At 35.5% G+C, this 23,389-nt stretch overlaps 1 protein-coding gene across 4 annotated transcripts in view; it reads right to left on the bottom strand.

Annotated features, from left to right (window-relative positions):
- Positions 1-1,429: 1,429 nt before the first annotated feature.
- LOC141541013 (zinc finger protein with KRAB and SCAN domains 8-like) overlaps positions 1,430-23,389 on the bottom strand; it is a 45,506-nt gene continuing 23,546 nt past the window's right edge. For 3 of the 4 annotated variants that reach the window (XM_074265053.1, XM_074265054.1, XM_074265056.1), the window contains 3 exons: positions 10,213-10,304; positions 9,764-9,890; positions 1,430-7,958 (listed from right to left, as the gene is read on the bottom strand). In XM_074265053.1, coding sequence (XP_074121154.1) covers positions 7,000-7,958; positions 9,764-9,890; positions 10,213-10,304 — 1,178 coding nt within the window. In that variant the 3' untranslated portion in view covers positions 1,430-6,999. The remainder of the gene's footprint in view (positions 7,959-9,763; positions 9,891-10,212; positions 10,305-23,389) is intronic. The other variant, XM_074265055.1, reaches the window with a different exon arrangement.

Below are 23,389 nucleotides of genomic sequence, written 5' to 3'. Positions count from 1 at the left end.
ACTTCATTCCATTTGAGAATCAGATGAAGGATTTGGTATTGTTCATCCAAGGCAGAGAGAAGTCTTAAGGATGAAATATAAGCCACTGAAGAGCTGTACAGAAGAGAAATTAGAATTGTATTGCTTAATCTTTAAGACTAGTCTTGGGAGAAATGGCTGGAAGACTAAAGAAGGCAGCTTAAACTTGACTTAAGTAAAATTTCTTAACAGAGCTTTCCAAAAGTAAAATGGGAGTCCATAGGAGATAATGAGTTTACCATCACTATATGTTTTCAAATAGAATCTGGATGAGCAAGTACTGGGAAACTGTAAAGGAAATTTTTGGTTAATTGTGTAATTATCTTAGATAATTTCTATTTGTCCCTGCAAACTCTTAGATTCTGTGATTCTGGAAAATGAAAGGAATATTTTATAGCATTAATTCTTATAACATTTAATAATTTTTTCCTAAAGATTTTCCTTCCTAATTATGGCTGAAAGAAGATAAAGTAAAAATGGGTGTTAGGTTAAAATGGGTGTTATTTAGAAATATCTATTCCCTTGCTGAGGTGGAAGATACATCCCCAACATCTAATTGCCACCAACTAGACTCATTCTACTGAGAAAACTGTGAGGAGGGATTCCTGATCCTTAGCCTAAGTCAACCTTCATGGTTGATAGAGTGAAGAGCATGAGGAACACCCTATGCCACTGACCATTAGGTAATAGTTAGTAATAGACCATTAGGGTGAAAATCATCAAGATAAACACTGGTTTTGATAATTTAACCAGAAGCTTATCTCATTTATGCAATGAGGTACACCTGAGATATAGGTGACATTAGACAGATTTAGGGCTGAAAGATACTTCAGGATAAAAGAAAAATCAAGTTTATTATAACTAATTCCATTGTGACCTTGACATACATACTACTGAGTGAACCCAAACAAAGGATTGTTCACTCTTAAAATCTTACAGACCACATGCATATGTAATACACCATTAAAAAACCAAGAATATGTACTTTTTCTAAGAGCAAATCACAAATGATTCTATTTTTCTTTTTACTTGTTTTGTATCCATCCAGCCTAAGGCCTAACAATCCTACTTTCCCAAGTCCCTTAGCATTCCTAATTTAAGCAGAAGTGGACAAGCAATTACTGAGGGATTAGAGAAATTCCTAATTCATTTCTTAACCCCAAAATAATCTTAGAGGGTAGATAAATTCTTCACAGGTAGGAAGCTTATGATTTTATATCTTTTTGCTTTCCTAGACTGGCTGATTATTTGGTTGTATTAGTAATAATGGATATTGTCTCATGCAGCCATGTCTTTAAAAAATTAGCCTGTATGTACTTCTTAAACACACAATAAGTGGCAGGAAGTGCCATCCCAGAACTAATGTGGAGTAGGAAGGAAACTTAAAAATTAACTGCAGATAATTCATATAGTGAATATATACTTTAATTCAACAAGCATTTATTAAATTCCTACCATGTACTCAGCACTGTACTAGGCACTATAGGATACAAAAGTAAAAGATACTGTCCCTTGCCCACAAAGAGCTTACAATCTATCAGTAAGAAAACACATACAAAATGAATCTATGGTATTAGCTAGCTGTTATCATTTAGGAAGTACAAAATAATAAAATATAAACTATTAGTGATCAGTGTAAGTAATGTGAGATTAGTTAAAGAAAGCTGAGAATAGATGATTTGAGTGCCATAAATAATGGACATGAAATAATTTTAGGTTAGAGCAATTTCTAAGCAAGGAAAACAGGATCAACAAAGTATTAATTTTTAAAAAGGCAAATGACTATGCAGAAGATGATTTGAACTAGCTAAAAAATTTGAATTAGCTAAAAGATTAGATTAGCTACTTCTGAACAACTAAATTGATAGAGAACTTGAAAGGGCAAACTAAGTTTAGATTATAAGGAATTACTATAGCTTCTTAAGAGGAAATATGCCATGAAAATAATATTTAATATGTGCAGAAGACATTAGAGGAGGACTTTAAGAGATGGGGAGAACAAATATAAATAATTCATGCATGTGATAATGGGCCAGTTCGATGGGAGGAGTGCCTGTGGAAATGTAAAATGAGTTCTGAGACATATTACTAAATAAGAATGTTAAGTGTGTGGCACTGGATAAAGGAGAAGTTGAAAAGAATTACAAGGTTGAGGTATTAGTAAGTTCAAAGGATGCTGCACAAGGTAATGGAACAATGACTATAACTATATGGCAAGAAGAGAAGCCAAGTTATAATTTAAGAATTTAGTAAGAAAATGCAAAGAAGAACATATAACTCACTTGAGGAGGCAGAGTCACCAAAAATGGGTTGTTACCAATGTGAGAAATTAGGATACAACTAGTAACAACAGAAAAATTATTGGGGCTGGAGTAAGGAAGACTTGTTTTCTAATCAGGTTGTAGACTTTTACTGAGCAATTCACTTAACCTCTGTCAATTCAATTTCTTCAACTGTAAAATGGGGATAATAAGGGCATCTACCTCCCAAGGTTGTTGTGAAGATCAAATAAGATACTCGTAAAGCACAATACCTGGCCCCTAGAAGGCATTTATAAGTGCTGGTTTCCTTCATTCCAGGAAGAGTAGAAGGGAAACAGGACTGTAGATGGAAGAAGTATCCAGATTAAGAAAAGGTTCTTCATATTTCACTCAGTGGGTGAGCAAAGACCTTTTTTTTAATCCTTTTATTTTCCCCATCTCTCCTTATTGAAGTACAAAATATCCACTTTCAATCATTTTGCTCAACATATCTCACTTCCCCTTAGCAGATAGAAGCTTTAGATGCTTTAAGGTAATTGCTTTATTTTTTTCAGTTACCCTCCTAAATCCCATCTCCTATTTGCAGTCATTTTATGCTCTGGACATTTCCCCTTAATGGACTAACACAAAATGACAGACTTGTTTTTTCACCCCATCTCCACAAAGACCCAAAATTTACTCTAAAAGCAAAGAAGAAAAATGTAATTTTTGTTAGGTGGAAAGGCACTTAACCTTTGTAGATCTCAGATTCCTCATTTATATAATGAGTAATCTATTACTACAGTTAAAATTAAAAGACAGATAGAGCAGCATTACATATGAAGAAGCTATACTTGTATGAGGAATTCCAGAAATCAGAGTAGGAAAGTTTGAGAGCATATGGGTGGTCAGCAGAAGGAGGAACAGTGACACTCCTGTCATGAAAGTATGTTAAGGGACAGATCAATTCTCCGAGAGCCTCCACAGCTGTGGATCATAACATCTGAAGGAGTTGCAAGGCAGTCTTTGCTGACACAGGTGTTGTGGACTGAGAATGAGATAAACTGAAAGCAGAGGGATGAGGAGTGAGGTCAGACAACGCAACAGCCTCTCAGTCTCCTTGTCTCATCCTCTCACAAGAGGAGATCCATTCTGCAGATTTGGGTTGGATCTCCAACAGCCACTGTCAGTGGCTCCTGTGTATTCCAACGGCTCCCGTGAATTCCAATTCCAGAGTATATTATAACTTTTTTGAACAGAAGGAAATAAGGAGTTCAAAAAAAAGAACACAGGAACATAATATAGTAATTCAGAATTCTGATTATCTATGTATCTGCTGGAGCTCTCTCATTGCCCAAATAAATTCTTATTTGATGTTGATCCTTCTAGAATTAAAGGGGATGGGGTAGTTGGAAGGGGAGGGAGAAGGGAGAATGAAATGGAGAAAGGACACAGAGAAACTAAGATACCATTATTTTGGACTTGATTTTTACTAACAAATAAATAGTGAAAAACACTGTAGAATTCATGATAGCAAAGAAGATAACCAAGAAGTTTAAAATGCTCTCTAGATTTTGACAGATATTCAAAGATTCAAAGAAATAAGAAGGATCCCATGCCCAAATTCAATAAGCCCAAAAAAGATGAAAAGGTCTCAAGAATAAAATTCTGAAAACACACACACACTTTAATTTCAATGAGTAAGGGGACTCTAAAGAGGCAAATGTGGACTTGCTTTGGTAGAAAACAGAATGAATTTAAAAACAGGGCATGATGCTATGAAGTATAATATCTGAAGGACAAAAGCTCAGAATGAGTTACTAGCTAAGTAGGAAACAAAAAATTTTTTTTAAGCTTTGTTAGAGTATCGAAGAATGGATAGGCATACTCTTAGAATGGATCAGATAATGAAAAAAAAATGGAAAGGATAAATTAACTCTTATTTTGCTTCTATTTTCTCTGCCAAGGAGAATAAAGGCTAAACTCCTAAAAAGGTTTCGACATCCTAGATAAGAATACAATTAGAAAGTTCCTGGATGACTTAATGTCATCTGTTCCAAATACACATCAAAAACACTGGGAAAAAATACCAGGTATGAGTAATGGATCATTACTAATCTTTCAAAGACCAAGATACTTTATCTTCAAATATCTGAAGGGCTGTTAGGTAGAAGAGTCATTAGACATTTTCTGTTTGGTCACAGTGGAAAGAACTATAGTGATGTAGAATCTGCATATTTAGGCTTACAAGAAGAAAAAGCTTCCTACCAATTAAGCCTATCTAAAAACTGAGTGCCTGTCTAAGGAGGTAGATTATTCACTAGATTACTACTGGATATCAAGTATAGGCTGTATAATCATTTGTTAGAGATTTTTTTTAAAAAGCACTCTTAGTCAAGAATGGATTGAAGAAAATGCCCCTGGATCTTTTTCAACTCTGAGATTCCACAACTATAATGACATCATTTAAAATGTAAGCTCCATGAAGGCAGGTAATATTTTCTAAACTTTTTAAAAATCCCCTAGAACCTAGTAAAGAGCTCTCCTTACAGAAGGCACATAATTAATGTCTGTTGAATAAATGAAAAGGGGAAGGATGAGAGACATAATAGAGCCCACATCATAGATGTTTTTACTGTCCATCAGAAATCTCATCCTAAGGAACATGTGTATCCACAAAACATGTCCTAAGCAAAATTTTTATCTTAAAGAAACTATGAAGAAGAATCTATAGTAGATTAAGATGGCTTGGTTCTGGGATTTTCTAAATCATTAATTAACAGGTAAAGGTCCAAAAGGAGTTTTCTATGGCATTATCTGGCTCGAAATCAGCTTACTCTGGGACTAGCACGAGTAAGACAATTGACCAAGAAAAGTGAAATGGGGAATGAAGAAAGGTTAAAGCATTTGACAACGAAGTACTAGATAACTAATGGAGAAGAACCAGTGTAACAAAGACAACCAATTTAAGTTGAAAGATTGAATGTAATATTCAAACAGTTTGGTAAGAGAAAATTTAATTAAGGAAGGGTGCCATAAAGATGTTACTAGGAGATTTTAGCGAGGAGAGGCAGGGGGAAAAGAAGGAGCTTGACTTATTATAACATATGACGTATAAGATAATAAGATAAAAAAAAATACATCTGATTTTGTCAGTTTAAGTAGGTAACTCCCTCCACTACCACAGATTACAACCCATCTTTGATGTAGTAGGTAATAATAGTATCTGGTTTTTAAAAACAACCCAGGAGTCTGTATCCAAGCTACTAATGAAGAGATTATCAAATTGGAAAATAGTTTTAGGAAAAAAAAAAAGTAATAGGCATGAGTTTCTAACATGACTTTTAAATTGGCTCTAAAGCTACCTACAAATAATAAATTCCAAAGAAATCTTAAGGAAAGTATAAGAAAGACTTCCTGAGTTCCAGTATGGTAATTTATAATATCAACCTCATTACTTTATTCACACTTCATATTCTGGATTAGAGATAGAGCAGTGACCCTGGTGTTAGTCTGACTAACAGAGTAAAGATGGAAATCAATATAGTCCAAGAAGGAAAGGATCTTTAAAACTGAGGTTATGTGTGGATTTTCAAAATAGATACTGAAATCACTGAAGCTAATAGTTAGAAGTAAAGCAAAAAGAAATAATATGTACTAGCTGCTGCTTATGACATCTGTGAAGGTTAATTAGAACATGAGAGAGCAGAAAAATAATGACCAGAAGAAATGTATGTTCTTTAGATATATTTTTTCTTATCCCCTGTTTTTTCCCAATCTGTAGCATTCTGAAGGTTGTATGGCATGGGTCTGCCCCAAGTTTAGAATAGGTGGATGGTACTGTACAAAGCAGGAGAAGCTATAACATACAGTTATCTGAATATTGACAGGAAAACTAGGCAAAGATTTCAACTCACCTATTTTTCTACATTACTCCTATCATTATTACTTTGCTTTCACTTCCTTTGATAACTTCACCAAAAGTAATGGACATAATATATCTGTGTAACCTAAGGAGTCAACAAAATGACATGACAAAAAAGAAAAGACCCTGAATTCAAATTTACAAACAGTGGAGACAATCACAGAAACATTTACAATAAAATACAGGTATATTAGCATGAAAGGATTAAGTGTTTTTCAACATTTTCCTATGATTTTATAAAGCTTGAAGTTTTTCATGAAGCCTCATGATAATCTAAAGTAATACTGTACATCCAATTAGAAACATGACAGTAATTTCAACAAAGAATATGAAGGGAAACAATGGGAAAGACAAAATGTGGTGATGAAAGGAATAGTAGCAGCTTTCAAATCCATAGCCACTTAGCCAGAACCATAGTTAAATTTCTTGGATGGTAAATAAGCAGCTTATTCAAACACATTTTTCAATTTCAGAGAATAAATAGGCAACTTAAAAATTCTATCCCATTACACAATGGGCCAAAATATCAAGTAAATTTTGCCCAACTTGCTCTGAAGAGTAGTATAATGTAACTATACCATATAGATTCTATGATACTAGATACTAGATAAGATTATAACAGTGACTAACTTACTTTTCACTCATTTACTACAAATGACAGGGACTCTCTCCAGTGTAGTTTCAATTCAAATTTAACAAATATTTATTAAGCACCTACTAGTTGCAAAGCACTCTTCTTTTAGGCTCTCAGGAATGGCACCTAATTCTCTAATGGTTGAATAATGCTTGAATTGTGACTGAAAGCTTTCATACATATTATGTGGATTCAGATTTTTCTGCACTGTGTATTCTCTGATGTCGAATAAGACTTGACCTTTGAATAAAGGCCTTTCCACATGCACCACACTGATAAGGTTTCTCCCCAGTATGGATTCTCAAATGTTGAATAAGGCCTGTGTTTCCATTGAAAGCTTTCCCACATTCTTTACATTTATAGGGTCTCTCTCCTGTATGTATTCTTTGATGTTCAATAAGACCTGACTTCTGACTGAAAGCTCTCCCACATTCACCACATTTGTAGGGTTTCTCCCCAGTGTGGCTTCTCTGATGGCCAATGAGGTGTGAGCTCCTCCTGAAAGTTTTTCCACACTCATCACATTCATAGGGTTTCTCCCCAGTGTGGATTCTCTGATGTCCAATAAGGTGAGAACTATGACTAAAAGCTTTTCCACATTCATTACATTCATAGGGTTTTTCCCCACTGTGAATTCTCTGATGTAGAATTAGGCCTGCACTCTGACTAAAAGCCTTCCCACACTGATTACACTCATAAGGCTTTTCCCCAGTGTGGATTCTCTGATGTAGAATAAGTCCTGTGTTCTGACTAAAGGCTTTCCCACACTCTTTACAATGATAGCGTTTCACTTTGTTGTGGATATCCTGATGTGAAAGAAGGGCTGACCTATAACTGAAGGCTTTACCACACACATTACATTGATATGGTTTTTCCCCAGTGTGGATTCTCCAGTGTCGTACAAGGCCCGAGCTTTGGGCAAAGCTCTTCCCACATTCCTCACATTTATGTCGTCTTTCTCCTGTGGGGGGGTTTCCTCGCCGTCGATCTACCCTGCCTGTATATTCACTAGCTTGTCCATGATCTTTATTCTCAGGAACATTCCCATTGCGTTTGGCAGTTTTCTCTCCATTTGGTTCCATTTCAGGAGGTATTACCTGTTTTTGAGTTAGATCCCTGTTCTCACTCCTGGTCTCACCACCTGAAACAAACCAAAGAAACCAAATAACACTAGAACACTCAAATAGCAAGGGCTTGATAGCAAAGTGGCATCATAATATAAGAAAAGAAATACCAAGGTTCAAAATACCATGGGACAACAGTGATGTAGAGTTAGTAGACAGGGAACAAAGCTCCCAGCCAGACTTAATCAGATAAAATGACAAGAGTAATTCTATTCATTTACCCATTCCTAATGCTTCTTCAAGATTTTATCTTTCTTGTCTTAGCATGAAGGGGATAGGGGAGAATAGAAAAGAGTCTGGAAAAATGAAAGATGCTCTGTTAATGTGTACTGTTTAAAAATGTTTTCTAACTGTAAATTGTAATCTAAGAAATCACTAAAGAACAGTAGACAGAAGATATGTTCAGCATGCTCAGAGCAATGAAAATAGATTGGGCTTTAAAGTACCTTTAGGAATTTGGTGTTCACTAGCTCTTAAAGGAATCTACCATCTGATTCTTGCAGTAAGTGGGGAGCTAGGCTCAGGTCACCAAAAAGTATATGTTCAAAAATGAAGAGATCATTAGTCTAGTAGGGGAAGCTTAAGCTGGAAGCCCAAAGGGGGAATGGAGGCTTTCACTCATGACTCCTGATTTCCAGAAGCACAGGAACTAATGCCAAACTAGTGCAAAAGATATAAAAGCAACATAACCATAAAGATCAGAACCAATTACTATAATCCAATTTGGTAACTGCAATGTGACAGAAGAAGATGAGTTGAACTGGGGAAACTACGTTTTAAGTCCTAGGTTTCTACTCTCAGACCTGAAAGTTTGAAAAAGCATTTGCAGAGGCTGATCTATAAATCAGTCCTAAAAGATCAAATTCACAAGTGAAGTGAATTAGAATTCATAGGTTTATGGAGTGCTGTCTTCCCTATTTCCCATTCTTCCTTAAGTGTGACCTCCATGAAAGGCCTAATATTGTAGAAAAAAGAAAACTGTTCTGTAATCAAATTCTAGCTATTATCTGTGTGACCCTGGGCAAGTACCTTCTCTTGGCCTATTTCCTCATCTATAAAATTATGGAATAAAACCATATTACCACAGGCCCTTTTTAGGTCTAAATCTATGATCTTAAAGCTGGTAAAAGGCTCAAGTGAGAAAAACTTGGACTTTGGTTTGTATAAGGACTGGAGGATGAATATCAAGGAGACTTAAAGGGATGGAGAGTTGCTAAGTGGAATTCTATAATTATGGCAAGAAGATCTAGCAAAGATAGTAAGAATGGGAAAATACCAAGAATAGTTTAAAAAAGGATAAACAATGGTAAATAAAATTTGAAATATATATATCAAATATCTGTCAGGGAAATGAGAAGATGGAAAAAGTGACATTAAGGGGAAAAAAAAACCCAGAAATTTGTTTCCAAATACAGAGTCCAACCAAAATTAACAAAATATACTTTGGAATATTAGAGCAAGAACATGGTGCAGGCAAGAGTGGCAGTGATTAGAATACTGGATTTGGGAATTCAGGAAAACTTGAGTTCAAATCCTACCTCAGACACTTACTAGCTGTGTGACTCATGGAAAATCACTTAATCTCTCTCAGCTTGTTTCTTTATCTGTAAAATGGGAATAATATCACCTACTTCATGAAGCTGTTATGAGCAACAAAAAAGATAAGCATGTTATTTTAGGATCTTACAAGGGTCTTTATATTTTATTTACCTGAGGTTAAACTTAATTGAGGTCTGCATACATACATGCATACGTGCATGGCTACAATCCCATGGTAAGTCAATAAAATTTTAAAATATGCTAATTTGCTATTGGTTCTTACCCAGGGAGTACATGTGACCATAATTCTCTGGCCTGCCATCACTACAGTGGTCTTTCTGTGCTGGATCAAGAAGTCCCCACTCCTCTTGGATAAGAGAAACTGCCATGTCCTCAATCTTCACCAAAGTCTGGAACAACACAAAATCCCCACTGAGGCCTTTTGTCCCAAAAGTTATAGTCCCACTACTTTAACCCAGAGTAAAGAAATGAACCAGCAGGATCAGAATAGAACACTGAGAGAATCTATCTGATGAAATGAGTAGTGTGTTAGGTTGAAATGGGGAGAAAAATAGAAAAGGTGACCATCAGAAAGTCAGAATTGATATCTCCAGGAAGAAGTATTTAGGGTGAATACCCTAGGTGAAATCTACTGTGAAGATCCAGGATGATGGCAAATAATCAAGTAGCAGCTATAGGGTTTTAATAAGGGGTAAGCAGACCACAGCTTACCTGGAACCCAGCTGTGAGAAGTGCAGCTGCCATCTCCTGGTCTCGGGGGCTTCCCTTCTGAGATGAAGAAGGAGCTTGGGGAATGGGCAAAACTAAGAGAAGAAAAAGAAGGTATAAATGGTATTCGCCTCATCCTCAGGCCTCTCCTCATTAGGATCCAAACTTGAGGGATTCTGAATTAATATACCCACCAATTTCAAACCTGTCTCATCTTTTTAAAATGTATATGGGATATTTTAAAACAGCTAGTCATATTTAAGGGTTTTCCACTCTATACTTGAATGCTCTATAGAACACAACTTATCCTTTGAACAAGACTCTCTTTTCAATTTCTTCAATACTATTAACAGCATGATATATAATAGCATGTAACAAATAGCTCCTTGTGTCTCAGTGTAGTATCTCTTAGTTCCATATCTGTGATCAATTGTCCAATTAACCAGGGAACCTGCAGAACTAATGCTTTCTGGAAAGTCTCTTTTGACCTCCAGTGCCTACTTTCTATCATAAAACTTATTGCCAAAATCAATACAGATCTATCTAGGTTAGAGTTCAAGCTTCAGAGCTTTTGATTAAGGAACTTCAGATTTGATAGGTAATTAAGTGAAAACATATGGTTTTATGGTGAAAAGATTATAACAAAGGTAATGAATAAATGCTAAATATGTTTGTTCTACTACAAAAGTAGAGTAATATAAATAATATAATTGTGGTATTCTTACTGCATTTTTGAACTCAGTAGGTTATCACTCTTCCCTAATTCCCTAATGTGATTTTATTTATATAAAGTGTGTGTGTGTGTGTGTGTGTGTGTGTGTGTGTGTATGTATATGTGTGCATAGATGCACACACACACCCCTGTCAGTAGAAAAGAAAGACATATAATGTATTTATCCTTAGGTTCTTTGAAGTAGAAAAGAAGGTACTGAGCTTCTCTCTGTGGCATAAAGAAATCTTTAGGAAAGATTAAGGCAACCTACAATCTTTTCAACTTCTCTACTTTATTATTACATCTGTCAGGGTTAACACTCTTCAGTTCTACCTACTTTTCCCACAAATTATTCAAATAAAAGCTGTTATGTCTCCTTTGTTCTTGGTAAGCTAAATGGTTTAAGATCGTCTAGGAAAGGAAGTGGCGATCACAAAGAGAGATACATGGTTTCATCAATTACAAATCAGCATAAAGTAATCTTAAGCCCCTTTTTGGAGGGGCTACTAAAACTAGTACATCAGAGAAATACTAAATAATTAACAAGATTTTTGTTATTCTTGTGGAAAAGTTGGGGAGGCAGTACAATTAGAAAGCTTCAAGCTTCAGAACTGGCTGAATAGTTTGACTCAAAGAACTGGTTCCATGTCAATTTGGAAGAGTTATAGCTCTCTGCGCCTGAACGTTTTCATAAATAACTTAAGTAAGATCACAGATAATAAATATCATCAATTCACTCTCTTCATTTTATGGAAAAGAAAAATGGGGCCTAGAGATATTAAGTGAAACGTCTAAGGTACAGGTGGCAGAACTAGTATTTATATCCAGGTCTCTGATGTCAAATCCAGTGCTTTCCAATGTACCACAGGCTTAGTCAATAAGCAAATAAAATAATACTGAAAAAGATACCTAATAAAGTGGATGATAGTTAAGATTTTAAAAAATCTTGACAGGCAAACTTGAAATCTAAAGCAAATTTAATTAAGATAAATCTAAATTTAAAAAAAAAATTCTTAAAAAAAAAAAGGAGGCATGGTTAGACAGTCTAAATTAAAATTCAGGAGTTTTAATGAATAATATGATAGGTCAGTCAAAAAAGTTACTATGATAATAGACTGCATTGATAGAAACTGCTTTCAGGAATTCAGTTCTGAACATGTCAGCTGAGGAAGAATATGAACAAGCTGCTGAGCATGCAACAATGGAAACCAGTCAGAAGAGTGAAGAATCTTAAATTCGTGCCACATAATGATTACTTAAAGAAATTGAGGTTATTTAGCCTAGAGACAACAGGATTTATGATTTTAACTACATGAAAAAGGAATTTTCCTTATTTTGTTTGCCCCCTGAGAAATCAAATTAGGAGCAACAGAAATTATTTAAAAAAAAAAAAAAAAAAAAGCAAATTTAGGCATGGCATAAGGAAAAATTAGGCCAAAATGTAAACCACTAAGTATATACAAGTTTCTGTTTCTATTCTGAAAGAAGGGACCTGCATTTCATTGTTTTCAATATTTTAAATTTTAAAGAATTTAGTTTTCTGCAGTAAAACCAGACAGTAGAACGTGACTGATTTTTCAGTAGTCAATTAACTTTTCAATACATTAGATTGCCTAGCTAGTTTAAAAGGTAATACAACAAAAAGTTATCATACATGAAAGAAACATAATAATTATATAGATCTCAGCTTTGTAATTTCAGAATAGTCTCCTTACAAGATTCAGTTTCAAAGACTTTTCCTTTAAGATGACCACATGAATTGATTTTTCATTTTTATATTCAAAACTATACTCTATATATAATCACTGCCCTCTAGAAGATTTATTATTTCTAATCTCTCTACATTTCACCCCATATTCATCTGGCTGGGGAAATGATATTATTCATATACTATATTTATGATCTTGTATTCAGTCAGAAGTCTGTAAGCATTTTTAAGGCTTAAGTTTCCTAGCTTCCCATTGCAACTATTAAATAAAATTATTTTAGTCTAATTAATTAAACTTATTAATTAATTAAACTTATAGCACTTTAGTTCACTTATATAATAGGCTTTTTTCTACTTTCATCATGCCCTGTCCAGTATGGCTATTCTCTGCTAAAAATTAATTCAATGATTATATAACTATGCAGATATAGTTTATTAAAAGCTGGTTAATGTTCTACATACATAGTATTTTGTATGAATTTTTTCTTATCTCTAAAGTTAGGTTATGGAGTAAATCAAATATTACTCATAACCTCAGTTTTTCCTATGCATCCACACTTATTTTTTTGTTAAAGCTTTTTATTTTTCAAAACATATGCATGGACAATGCTTCAACATTAACCCTTGCAAAACCTTGTATTCCAATTTCCTCCCCTTCTCCCACCCCCTCCCCAAGATGGCAAGTAGTCTAATAGATATTAAACATGGTAGATATATATTAAATGCAATATATGCATACATATTTATACAATTATCATGTTGCACAAGAAAAATCAAATCAAATCAAACAGAGAGAGAGAGAGAGAGAAGCAAAATAAAATGTAAGCAAACAACAAAACGAATGAAAATGCTATGTTGTGAACCACATTCAGTTCCCATAGTCCTCTCTTTGGGTGTAGATGGCTCTCTTTATCACTGAACAATTGGAACTGGTTTGAATCATCTCATTGTTGAAGAGAACGACAACCATCAGAATTGATTATCATATAATCTTGTTGCTGTGTACAATAATATCCTGATTCTGCTCATTTCATTTAGCAACAGCTCATGTAAGTCTCTTCCGGCCTCTCTGAAATCATCCTGCTGATCATTTCTAATAGAACAATAATATTCCTTAAAATTCATATACCATAATTTATTCAGCCATTCTCCAATTGATGGGCATACACTCAGTTTCCAGTTTCTTGCCACTACAAAAAGAGATGCTAGAAACATTTTTTGCACATGTGGGTCCCTTTCTCTTCTTGGGATCTCTTTGAGAAATAAGCCAAGTACAAATACTGCTGGATCAAAGAATATGCACAATTTGATAACTTAGCATAATTCCAACTTGCTCTCCAGAATAGTTGGATCTGTTCACAGTTCCACCAACAATATATTAGTGCCCCAGTTTTATCACATCCACTTCAATTCATTATTATCTTTTCCTGTCATCCAAGCTAGTCTGACAGATGTGTAGTGGTACTTAGAGTTGTATTAATTTATGCATCCACACTTAAAGATGCAATAAGAGTGTTGGTAGTAATGCCAGTGTATGTTTTTTAGATACTGAGAAAATTTCTAAGAAAGGCCAAAAGTGAAAGCTCATAGAGAGACAATCATCTGAGCTATATCATACAGATACATATGCTTTAAAATTTCACATAATTAGGGATGACTAAAGTAAAAAGAAGTTTTCATGAATAAAAATAACCTAATGGTTTTTAAAGCTGGGTCTCCCAAACTCATAGCAGAGCAAGGAACAGTAAATGGAAAACATACTTTAAGAGTAGCTAGGGAAAGTCATAAAAAACAAGAGAGCTCAATTTCAACAGGTATACAGAGCAAGAAAAATGATCACTGATTCAGAGTTCATATTACTTCTCAATTAGAAGGAATAGCTACTCTCCACTATGTATTTGAACATCAATCTAAAATATACCTGATAAGTGACTACAAATTCCTTACTTGAAGACTTCCAGCAAAAAATAATCCATAACATTCAACCTTCTATTTTTTAACAGTTATAATCAGTAGGAAGATCTTCCTTATATCAGGCCTAAATCTATCTCTGCTATCATAACCTATTATCTATAGGATAGAAGCTGAAAACAAAGGTACAAAAGACACTAAGGAGACATGTAGTCAGGAAATTGATGGAAGACTCTGACTCTGATGAGGGAATCTTAACTACTTGTGAGTAATGCTTTTATCACCACTGTTGAATAAAATAAAAACCTTAAAAAGAAAAAGTAGAATATTTAGTGAAGAAATTACTAAGATGATGTCAGGAAATAAGATTCAACTTTCTGGACTATAATATAAAACACATTTGACCAAGAGTATACCCAACAATGGTTATGAATGTCTTTGCTGCACTGTTTTTTTTTTTTTTTGTTGTTTCTTTTACTGGCAATGAGAGTTAACAAGGATCATATAAGTTTCTCTTTTGAACCAGTTATGATTTCTGAGTCAAAATAAGTATATGCTTCATATGCTAAGAAGGACTATTTGAAAATTACTTATTTTATATTCTATGATCTGCATTATTAGTTGCCTTAGACATTATAAGTAATCGCTAAAATACTTAAGTATTTTAGCCCTCTAATTTTCATCTTGTTTAATAACATTGTGGTACCTCTAAGTCAGCTAAATCAATTTCTTAGAAAAATCCTGGTGAGATTTTTTTTAAAGACAAATAAAATGGTAAAATGACAAAAGAAAAGCATGGGAATGGGAAGAATTTTTCTATCTGAAGACAATTCAATTAAGAGAACTTAAATTGAAAGTGGGAAAGGATAAGAGAAAAGTATCCAAATACAGTTAATAAACCTAATATTGTAGTTTCTTTAAAAAAAAAAAAAAAAAAAACTATTTCTTTAGATATGATCTAAGTATCACTCAGATTTGATTGGATGGGATTAGAATATGGGATTGAGAGGTATCCCTTGTATAAAAACAGAGAGAATAATTTATCAGGGTAACACTACCATATGTGTTATATTATGTTATTTATGTGTGGAAACACATAAACTCAAGGAGAAAAGCATCATGGTAGAGAACATTTGTATAAAGGTTAAAATAAGACAATAAATGGCAGAAGTATATAATAGGGGCAACTAGGAAAATCTTGACTCTGATGAATTCACTGCCAATAGGGTCTAACCAATCTGTGGGCTTTGTAGTTGAAGAGAGCTGAAGCACTGTTGATTTGTCAAGCAAAACTGATAAGTAAAGGGTAGAGCAAGTCCAATCAATCAGTTAATCAATAAATATCTACTAATGATGTGCTAGGAACTATAATAAGCACTGGGAATACAAAAAGGGGGCAAAAGACAGTCTCTTTCCTCAAGAAACAATCTGAGAAGGAAGACAACATGCAAATATATACAAAACAAGCCACATACAGGATAAATAGAAAATAATTAACAGAGGGATAATACTGGAATTAAGAGGAGCTGGGAAAGGTTTTATGTAGAAGATGGGATTTTAGAAGGGACTTAAAGGAAGCCAGGTATGTCTGTAGTCAGGTGAAGAAGGTAGAGTTTTCCAGGCATAGGGGACAGCCAGAAAAAAAGCCTGGAGTCAAAAGATGGAATAGTGTCTTGTTTGTAGAACAGCCAGAAGGCCAGTATTACTGAAGTGAAGATTACATAGCTAGAAAAAAAAAAGTTGTAAAAAGGTTTCATAGGTAGGAAGTAGGTTAGGTTATAAAAAGCTTTGAATGCCAAATAGAGCATTTGCTTTTTGCTCTTGCAAGCAATAAGAAACCACTAGGGTTTACTGAGTAAGGGTTTGATATGATTAGATCTATCCTTTAGGAAAAAATCTCTTTAGAAAGACCTACCAGCAGAGTATTACAATAAGCCAGAAGTGAAGTGATAAGGGTTTTACTAGAATGGTAGGAATGTCAGGGGAGAGGAGGTGTAATTAATAGATGTTGCAAAAATTAAGATCAGTAAGCCTTGACAGCAGATTAGATATGGGGAGGGGGAGGAGGGAGAGAAGGGACAGTAAAGAATCCAGGATGAATCCAAGATTATAAACTTAAGGGACTGGGAAGATGGTGTTGCCCTCCATAGTAATTGGGCAGCTAGTTACAGAAAAGAACTTAGAGGGAAAAATAAAGTCTGTTTTGAACATAATTGAGTTTAAGATATCTACTGAATAACCAATTTGAGATGTCTGAAAGGAAGTTAGAAATTCAAGATTGAAGGTCAGCAGAAAATTTGGGTAGCTACTCTCTAAGGTTGCTGTGAAGATTAGATAGAAATAAACTTTAAATTACTTTTCAAATCCTAAAGCAGCATAAAATGCTATTATTACTATTGTATTTTCTTCTCTCCACCTTTTTGTGCCAATAAAAATATAGAAATATATCTAGTAATAAGCTAATAGACCTCCCTCTAGAAGATACTACATTCTTACTATTATGGGGTAAAGGAGTAGGGAAAAGGGAATTTGCACTGAAATATGTATTAGGCTTGCAAGGAAACATGTGCCAATATAGAGAACATTATGCTGAGACTAACAAATTCAGGAAGTGCTGTCTGAAAGATAGAAATAATTGCTGAGCCTCAGGAGCTAAGAAAAAAAGATGTTGAAAATTATTTTGCCACATGAAGAAAAAGGGGAATTCTTTTCCAGAATAAAAGTCAAAAAATCGAATGTAATCTTGGGCTTTATTAGAAAGGGCATAACTTCCAGGAATAGGGAAGCAATGTTTTGTCCTTTCATACCTCATTTAGAGTATTGTGTTCAGTCTGAGCAAGAATTTACAAAGGACTGGCAAATTGGAGAGTATTCAGAGAAGGACAAGCAGGATAGTATAAGGCCCTGAGTCTATGAACTCTCAACTAAAGGACTAGGAATATTTAGCCTGGAAAGAAAAACAGGGAAGGGGGGGAGGGGAGTGAGATGAAGAGGAGGAAAGAAGGGGAAAACTGAGATTAAATGACATTTGAATTTAAGCATCTGAAATATTCCCATAAAGAAGAATAATAAGATTTGTCTTATTTGGCCCCAGAAGACCAAACCAAGAGCAATGAACAGAAGTTGCATGAAGACAAATTTGGGAGGGTGGTGGTAAGTAATAAGTCACATTTGAGGAATAAGGGAGGAATGATACCTGTGAACAATACAACTGGTCAAGATGAGAAGGCAAATTAAGTTGTTTATAATTTTGAGGAAATAGGACTCAACATGGGTTATAATATTTGTTTCCCCCACAGTTTAATACTAAAGTTATATAAATAATATAAAATTTAAAGATCCAAATTCCTTTACATTATTGTTTGGTGACCTGGATCTTACGAAGGCCAAAATAGGCCAAAATAGTAGTAAAGACTACTGACACTTCTAGATCCTTCATATGTTATCATCATTCAGCAAGTACTCTTTTGAGGTACATTCAACTTATCTGTCTCACACTTTTCAGACCCTATCTTCTGGTCATTTTCTGACCTTTCCCTTCTCAAAAAGTTAGTACCTAAGACTTCCCTCTTCACCTCAAACCCTATTCCTTTCCTAAGAACTTTAATATATGATCTCCTCTTATTGTGGAAAGAGTAGGGATAATGATAGTGATGCCCAATACAAAGACAATGGAATCAATGAACATTTGTAAAATACAGAGAAAGTAGCTAAAGAAGTTCAAAAACAAGCACAAACAAGCAGGATAGTTTTGGAGGGCAAAACACCAGTGAATTTATTTTGTCCCTTTAAAAAACCCAAGTTGTATATAATAGAGATTCATACATAATCTTATTTTTTGTCCTTCATATATAGACACAATCATGTCTTGCTGATTTCTTTGTCAAGATCAAAATAAATAAATTTAAATATTCTGCTCTCTATTAAACACCTCAACTTCAACTCTAGGGAATAACTTGTCGTTATTCCATAATTGCAGCCACTATACATCATCCCACAAACTATAGCTGTTATGTCCTATCGTCTCTCAATTGTAATCCTTCTCTGGAAGGAGGTTTCTTTTCTCTGTGAGCAGGTTTCTTGGGAGGCTTCTGGAGCCTCCAGCCAGAGAGGAAGGTAGAATCTCGAATTCCATCTTCCTGAATCCTAGCTCAGAATCTCCTCAAGCTTCCCTGAAGTTCTCCCAGGAAGTCCTGTCCTTAACTCAATCCAGACTGAATCTTCCAGACTCTAATTTCTAATTTTATCCTCCCAGAGAATGGGCTTGTGGGTACTCCAGGGGCTTTTGGGAACTACTTACAACCAATGAATTTGCTCCTTTTTAAAGGTGTATAAACTCCTTTTCAGAAGTTTAAAAGTGTAAAGGTTTGAACTAAAGGTGTGAACTCTGAGCTAGAGAATTGCCAAGTACCGACTTACCACTTAGTAAGAATCTAACATCTCCCCCTTTCTTTTGATTTAGAACATAGGGTGGTCATGACCTTGAAACATAAATCCATTAGTATGTACATAATTACATAAATTACATAAACACATAGTAATGTAACACATGCTAGAAGTGATGTAACAAATAACATGATCAAATAATCATAAATTGAGAATTTATACATGTCCATAAGTCCTAGAAATAGTTCAAAAGGAATCCATTGTCCATTAGTTCATGTGCCAGGAATCCAATAATTCCTGCAAGTTTTAAAGTCCTACAATAGTCTTCATCAACAATTTTTCATCTCAAGGAAACCAATGATCTCTGCTGGTTTTCAAGTCCTTTAACAGTCTCCTTATCAGCCATGCTCTTTCAGTGTCAGATGTTTCTTAAATCTTCTCCTTTGTTTTGAGGTTTTTCTCTTTTTCGTTCTCTCTCCAGGTGCTTGTTGCCACCCATCTGTTTCCTTCTGTCTGTTAAAATACAAGCAAACCCTCTCTCCCAGGCAGTTGACCTATCTAATTTCCTTCTATTTACCACTTTCTAAATCTCTTCTCATCATCTGGCAATTAAATTGGAGCTGTTTGCACTGGACAATGCCCTGACCATAAAGTCTCTTATGCGCCTCAGCTTTTTGTTTAGTCAAGTTTCTCCTCTTGTCACTTGTCCTGATGTTGAGTAACTTCAGGGCATTAAGCAACACTCCTTTTTTTATATCAAAATCTATTTTCTGATCAATTCCAAAGCTGGGGGCTTGATTAATCTCCAGAAGCCACGGCTTCAGTTTTCTGTCCAACAAAATATCAAATCCTAGGACTTCAAAGCAGACACTTTAACTTCCTGGGGGTTGTCCAGGTCTACACATGCAATATGCATGCAAGACATATGGTTCTGCTACAATCAGAGTTTTTACCAACAATTCTGAAATATCGCTCCAAAATTTAGCAACATCATGCTTGTTTGTAAGAATTCGGTAAACCATTTGATAGACTGCTTGCTGCTTTTATCTTCGCTTTCATCCCATTCAAAGCGCTCATTATGTTTGTTCACAGAGTAGTTTGTCAGATGCATATAGAGCTGGCTCAAATTTATATCATTAGGTGAACTATACTTCTCTGTCCCCATTCTCACAAGCCCATCATGATATAAAAATATTTTTAATGGATCACAGGATGTTATCAGAATATAAATTCGTAAATCAAACTTGTAGCCTTCCATAAGAAAAGGCGTATCAATGTATTCCTGGACAATTAAGTGGTCCTGAGCAAGCAGTTTTTCAGCATTTCTTATCAAAGAGATCCCATGATCCATTGCATTCAACAATATTTGTCTTTTGTTTCCGGTTTTTCTTCAGTTTTTTTTACATAATTCTGGAACTGAGTATATTCTGATGGGAAGATCCATGTTCTGGGAATAAAAAAATATTCCTGAGGATTGCACTTGATCATTTTGGTCATATTTCTTGCTAAGAAATCCTTCCTGCAGATTTCACCCATTCCTGGAAAATGGTTGATTCTCTCATATTTTCCTTATATTTATTTATATTTATATTATATTCCTTATATTTTCTCTTGATCTGTTCTTCTGATTTTCTCTTCTAATTTTTTTCATTCTTTATAATCTGTTTTGTTATTTTTTGGTCTCTCATAGCATCATTGGTTTCCCCTTGCCCAATTCTAATTTTCAAAGAGTTATTTTTATCTTTGAGACTCTGTATCTCCTTTTTTACTTGGCTAACTTTTTTCCGAAAATCATCTTGTTTTTCTTGGATTTTTTTTTAATTTAATTTTTTTCACATTGTCTCTTGTTTGATTTTTAAATTCTTTTTTGAGTCCTATAAATTCTCTCCAGGCAGCCATTTCATATTACATTTTGGGGTAGAAGCAGCTTTTTTTACTTCAATATCCTCCTATAAAATGAACCCCATTTTCCCTGTTCCCATAAGTTTCTATGATTGGGCTCTTTATTCTTTGCCAAATTGTTTTTTTTGTTTTGTTTTGTTTTGTTTTTTAATAAGAAGTTTTAGTGTAAACATCTCTAATCCTGGAGTGGGGGGGGTTTTCTTCAGCTCTCCCTTCTGACCAGGAATCATAAACCTAGAGCTCCACCCTTCAGCAAGTGCCTGAAGCCTGCAGTGTCCCTGGCCTCTTGCCACTGCACTCACTAGATCTGCTGGTTCTTTCTAGCCCTAGGGCCACTCCCTGCATCACAGTTGGGCTTGACATTCTTAATCAGTCAAGCTCCTAGCCATACTTTAGCTAGCCCCAGGGCTCCCACTTGGGGTTTCTGTGAAGCTAGCCTGGAAGTGTTTGCACTTCACACAATAATGGCGCTGGTCGGGGGGGCGGAGCCAAGATGGCGGAGAAGATACACCCCACTGTGTAAGCTCCTTTCTTCCCTCACAACCAACTAGATTTAATCAGCCTCAGAAACAGCATTGGACTGATAGAATCCACAAGGACTGGAAGCATGACTTACCAGCTGAAGAGAATCTGGAGTTTCAGCAGGAAAGGTCAGCTCCCAGGGGAGGAAGAAGAGAGGCCAGCGCAGACGGTGGGGTAGTGGCACACTGCGCCAGTCGCACTGGGGAGGGCTCTGGGATCAGAGAATCCACTGACATAAAAGAATCTGGCACAGGCTGTTAACTCTTCTCTGCTTATAAAACAGCAGATCAGAGGAGAAATATAAGCCACTTTAAAATTTAAAACTAGATTGGATCTTCCCGGATCCCAGGGGTGACTCAGCAGATCTTGGTACCCTGGACATAGGCAACCCAGGCTATCGCCTTGGGGTAGTTAAGAGACTGAAGAGTGGGTGGGGCAGTAACTCATAGTGCCTGGCTGGGCTGGCTGAAGGCTGTGGAATGGAAGTCCGAGAGAAGCGGAACCTTTGAACTAGGGACCACGGTTTCTGGCAGACACTTCCCAGTTTGAGCGCAGGGGCTTTTCATGTCACCTGCTGCAGACATCCATGCCCCACTGGGACGCATAGGCTAGGCTTTGAGTCGCCTTTACTGTTCAGTCTCAACCTCAGGGAAGCCGCTAAAACACAGTGCCCTCAAAGCACAGCAGTGCTAGTCACCTCTGAGGCACTTCCAGGGAGGGGGTGGGGAACTCTCTCCCAGAGCTCTCTCTTAGCTCAAGTGCGGGGGCCGCTGCATCCATCCGGTCTGGGAGGAAGCTGGTAAAGAAATAAATAAATAATTTCCTACCCCAGGGACAGACCCCAAAAGATTTTTTAAGTATGAGCAAGAAGCCCAAAAAAACCATAGATTCCTTCTACACAGAGAAAGAGCGGGTATACAACCCTGAGGAAGTTAACAGCAGAGAGTCAGCAGATAACAACCTAAAGGGGAACGATTCCTGCCCCCCATCACATAACTCTATCCTCGAAGAGACTATTAAAAGGTTAAGAGAGTTTGAAGAAAAATGGGGAAAGGAAAGAGAAGCTATGATAGAGAATAACGTCCTGAAATTGGAGTTGGAAAAAATAAAGAATTCACAGGAGATGCAGGGAAACAAAATTAGTGAATTAGAAAAGGTAAAAAAAATCACAGGAAAGTAGGATTTCTGAATTGGAGAAGATAAAAAAGTCCCAAGAAAATAAGATTTCTGAATTGGAAAAAGAAAATAATTCTCAAAAAAAAAATTTAGGGAAATGGAAAAAAATTCAATAGAGCAAAATAATTCATTTAAAAACGAAATTGGGCATTTACAAAAAGAACTAAAAACTGTAAAAGAAGAAAATAACTCCTTAAAAGTCAGGATGGAACAAATAGAAATGAATGATTCACAGAGAACCCAAGAATCAGTCAAACAAAACAAAAAAAAAAAAAAAAAAAAAAAAAGAGAAGTTGGAGAACAACGTCAAATACTTACTGGGAAAATCTATAGACCTGGAAAATAGATCTAGGAGAGATAATCTGCGGATCATTGGACTTCCCGAAAACTATGACCAAAAAAAGAGCCTAGATTCTATTTTACAGGAAATTATCAAAGAGAACTGTCCAGAGATAATAGAAACAGAGGGGAAAGTAGATGTTGAAAGAATTCATCGAACTCCTTCTGAAATAGACCCTAAAAAAAGAACACCACGGAATATTGTGGCTAAGCTGCAGAATTACCACACAAAGGAGAAAATCCTGCAAGCAGCTAGAAAAAAACAATTTAAATACCAAAGTGCCACAATAAGGGTCACACAAGATCTGGCTGCCTCCACATTAAAAGATAGAAGGGCCTGGAACCTGATATTCCGAAAGGCAAAAGATCAAGGATTGCAACCAAGAATAAACTACCTAGCTAAGTTTAGCATCTTTTTCCATGGAGGAAGATGGTCATTCAATGAAATAGAGGAATTCCATATGTTTCTAAGAAAAAAACCAGACTTAAACAAAAAATTTGATCTACATCCACAAGACTGAAGA

This window comes from Sminthopsis crassicaudata, chromosome 4 (genome assembly GCF_048593235.1).
Source record: "Sminthopsis crassicaudata isolate SCR6 chromosome 4, ASM4859323v1, whole genome shotgun sequence".
Taxonomy (NCBI): Eukaryota; Metazoa; Chordata; class Mammalia; order Dasyuromorphia; family Dasyuridae; genus Sminthopsis; species Sminthopsis crassicaudata.
The sequence above is the reverse complement of the archived record's forward strand: the minus strand, read 5'-3'. Positions and strand labels throughout refer to the sequence as shown.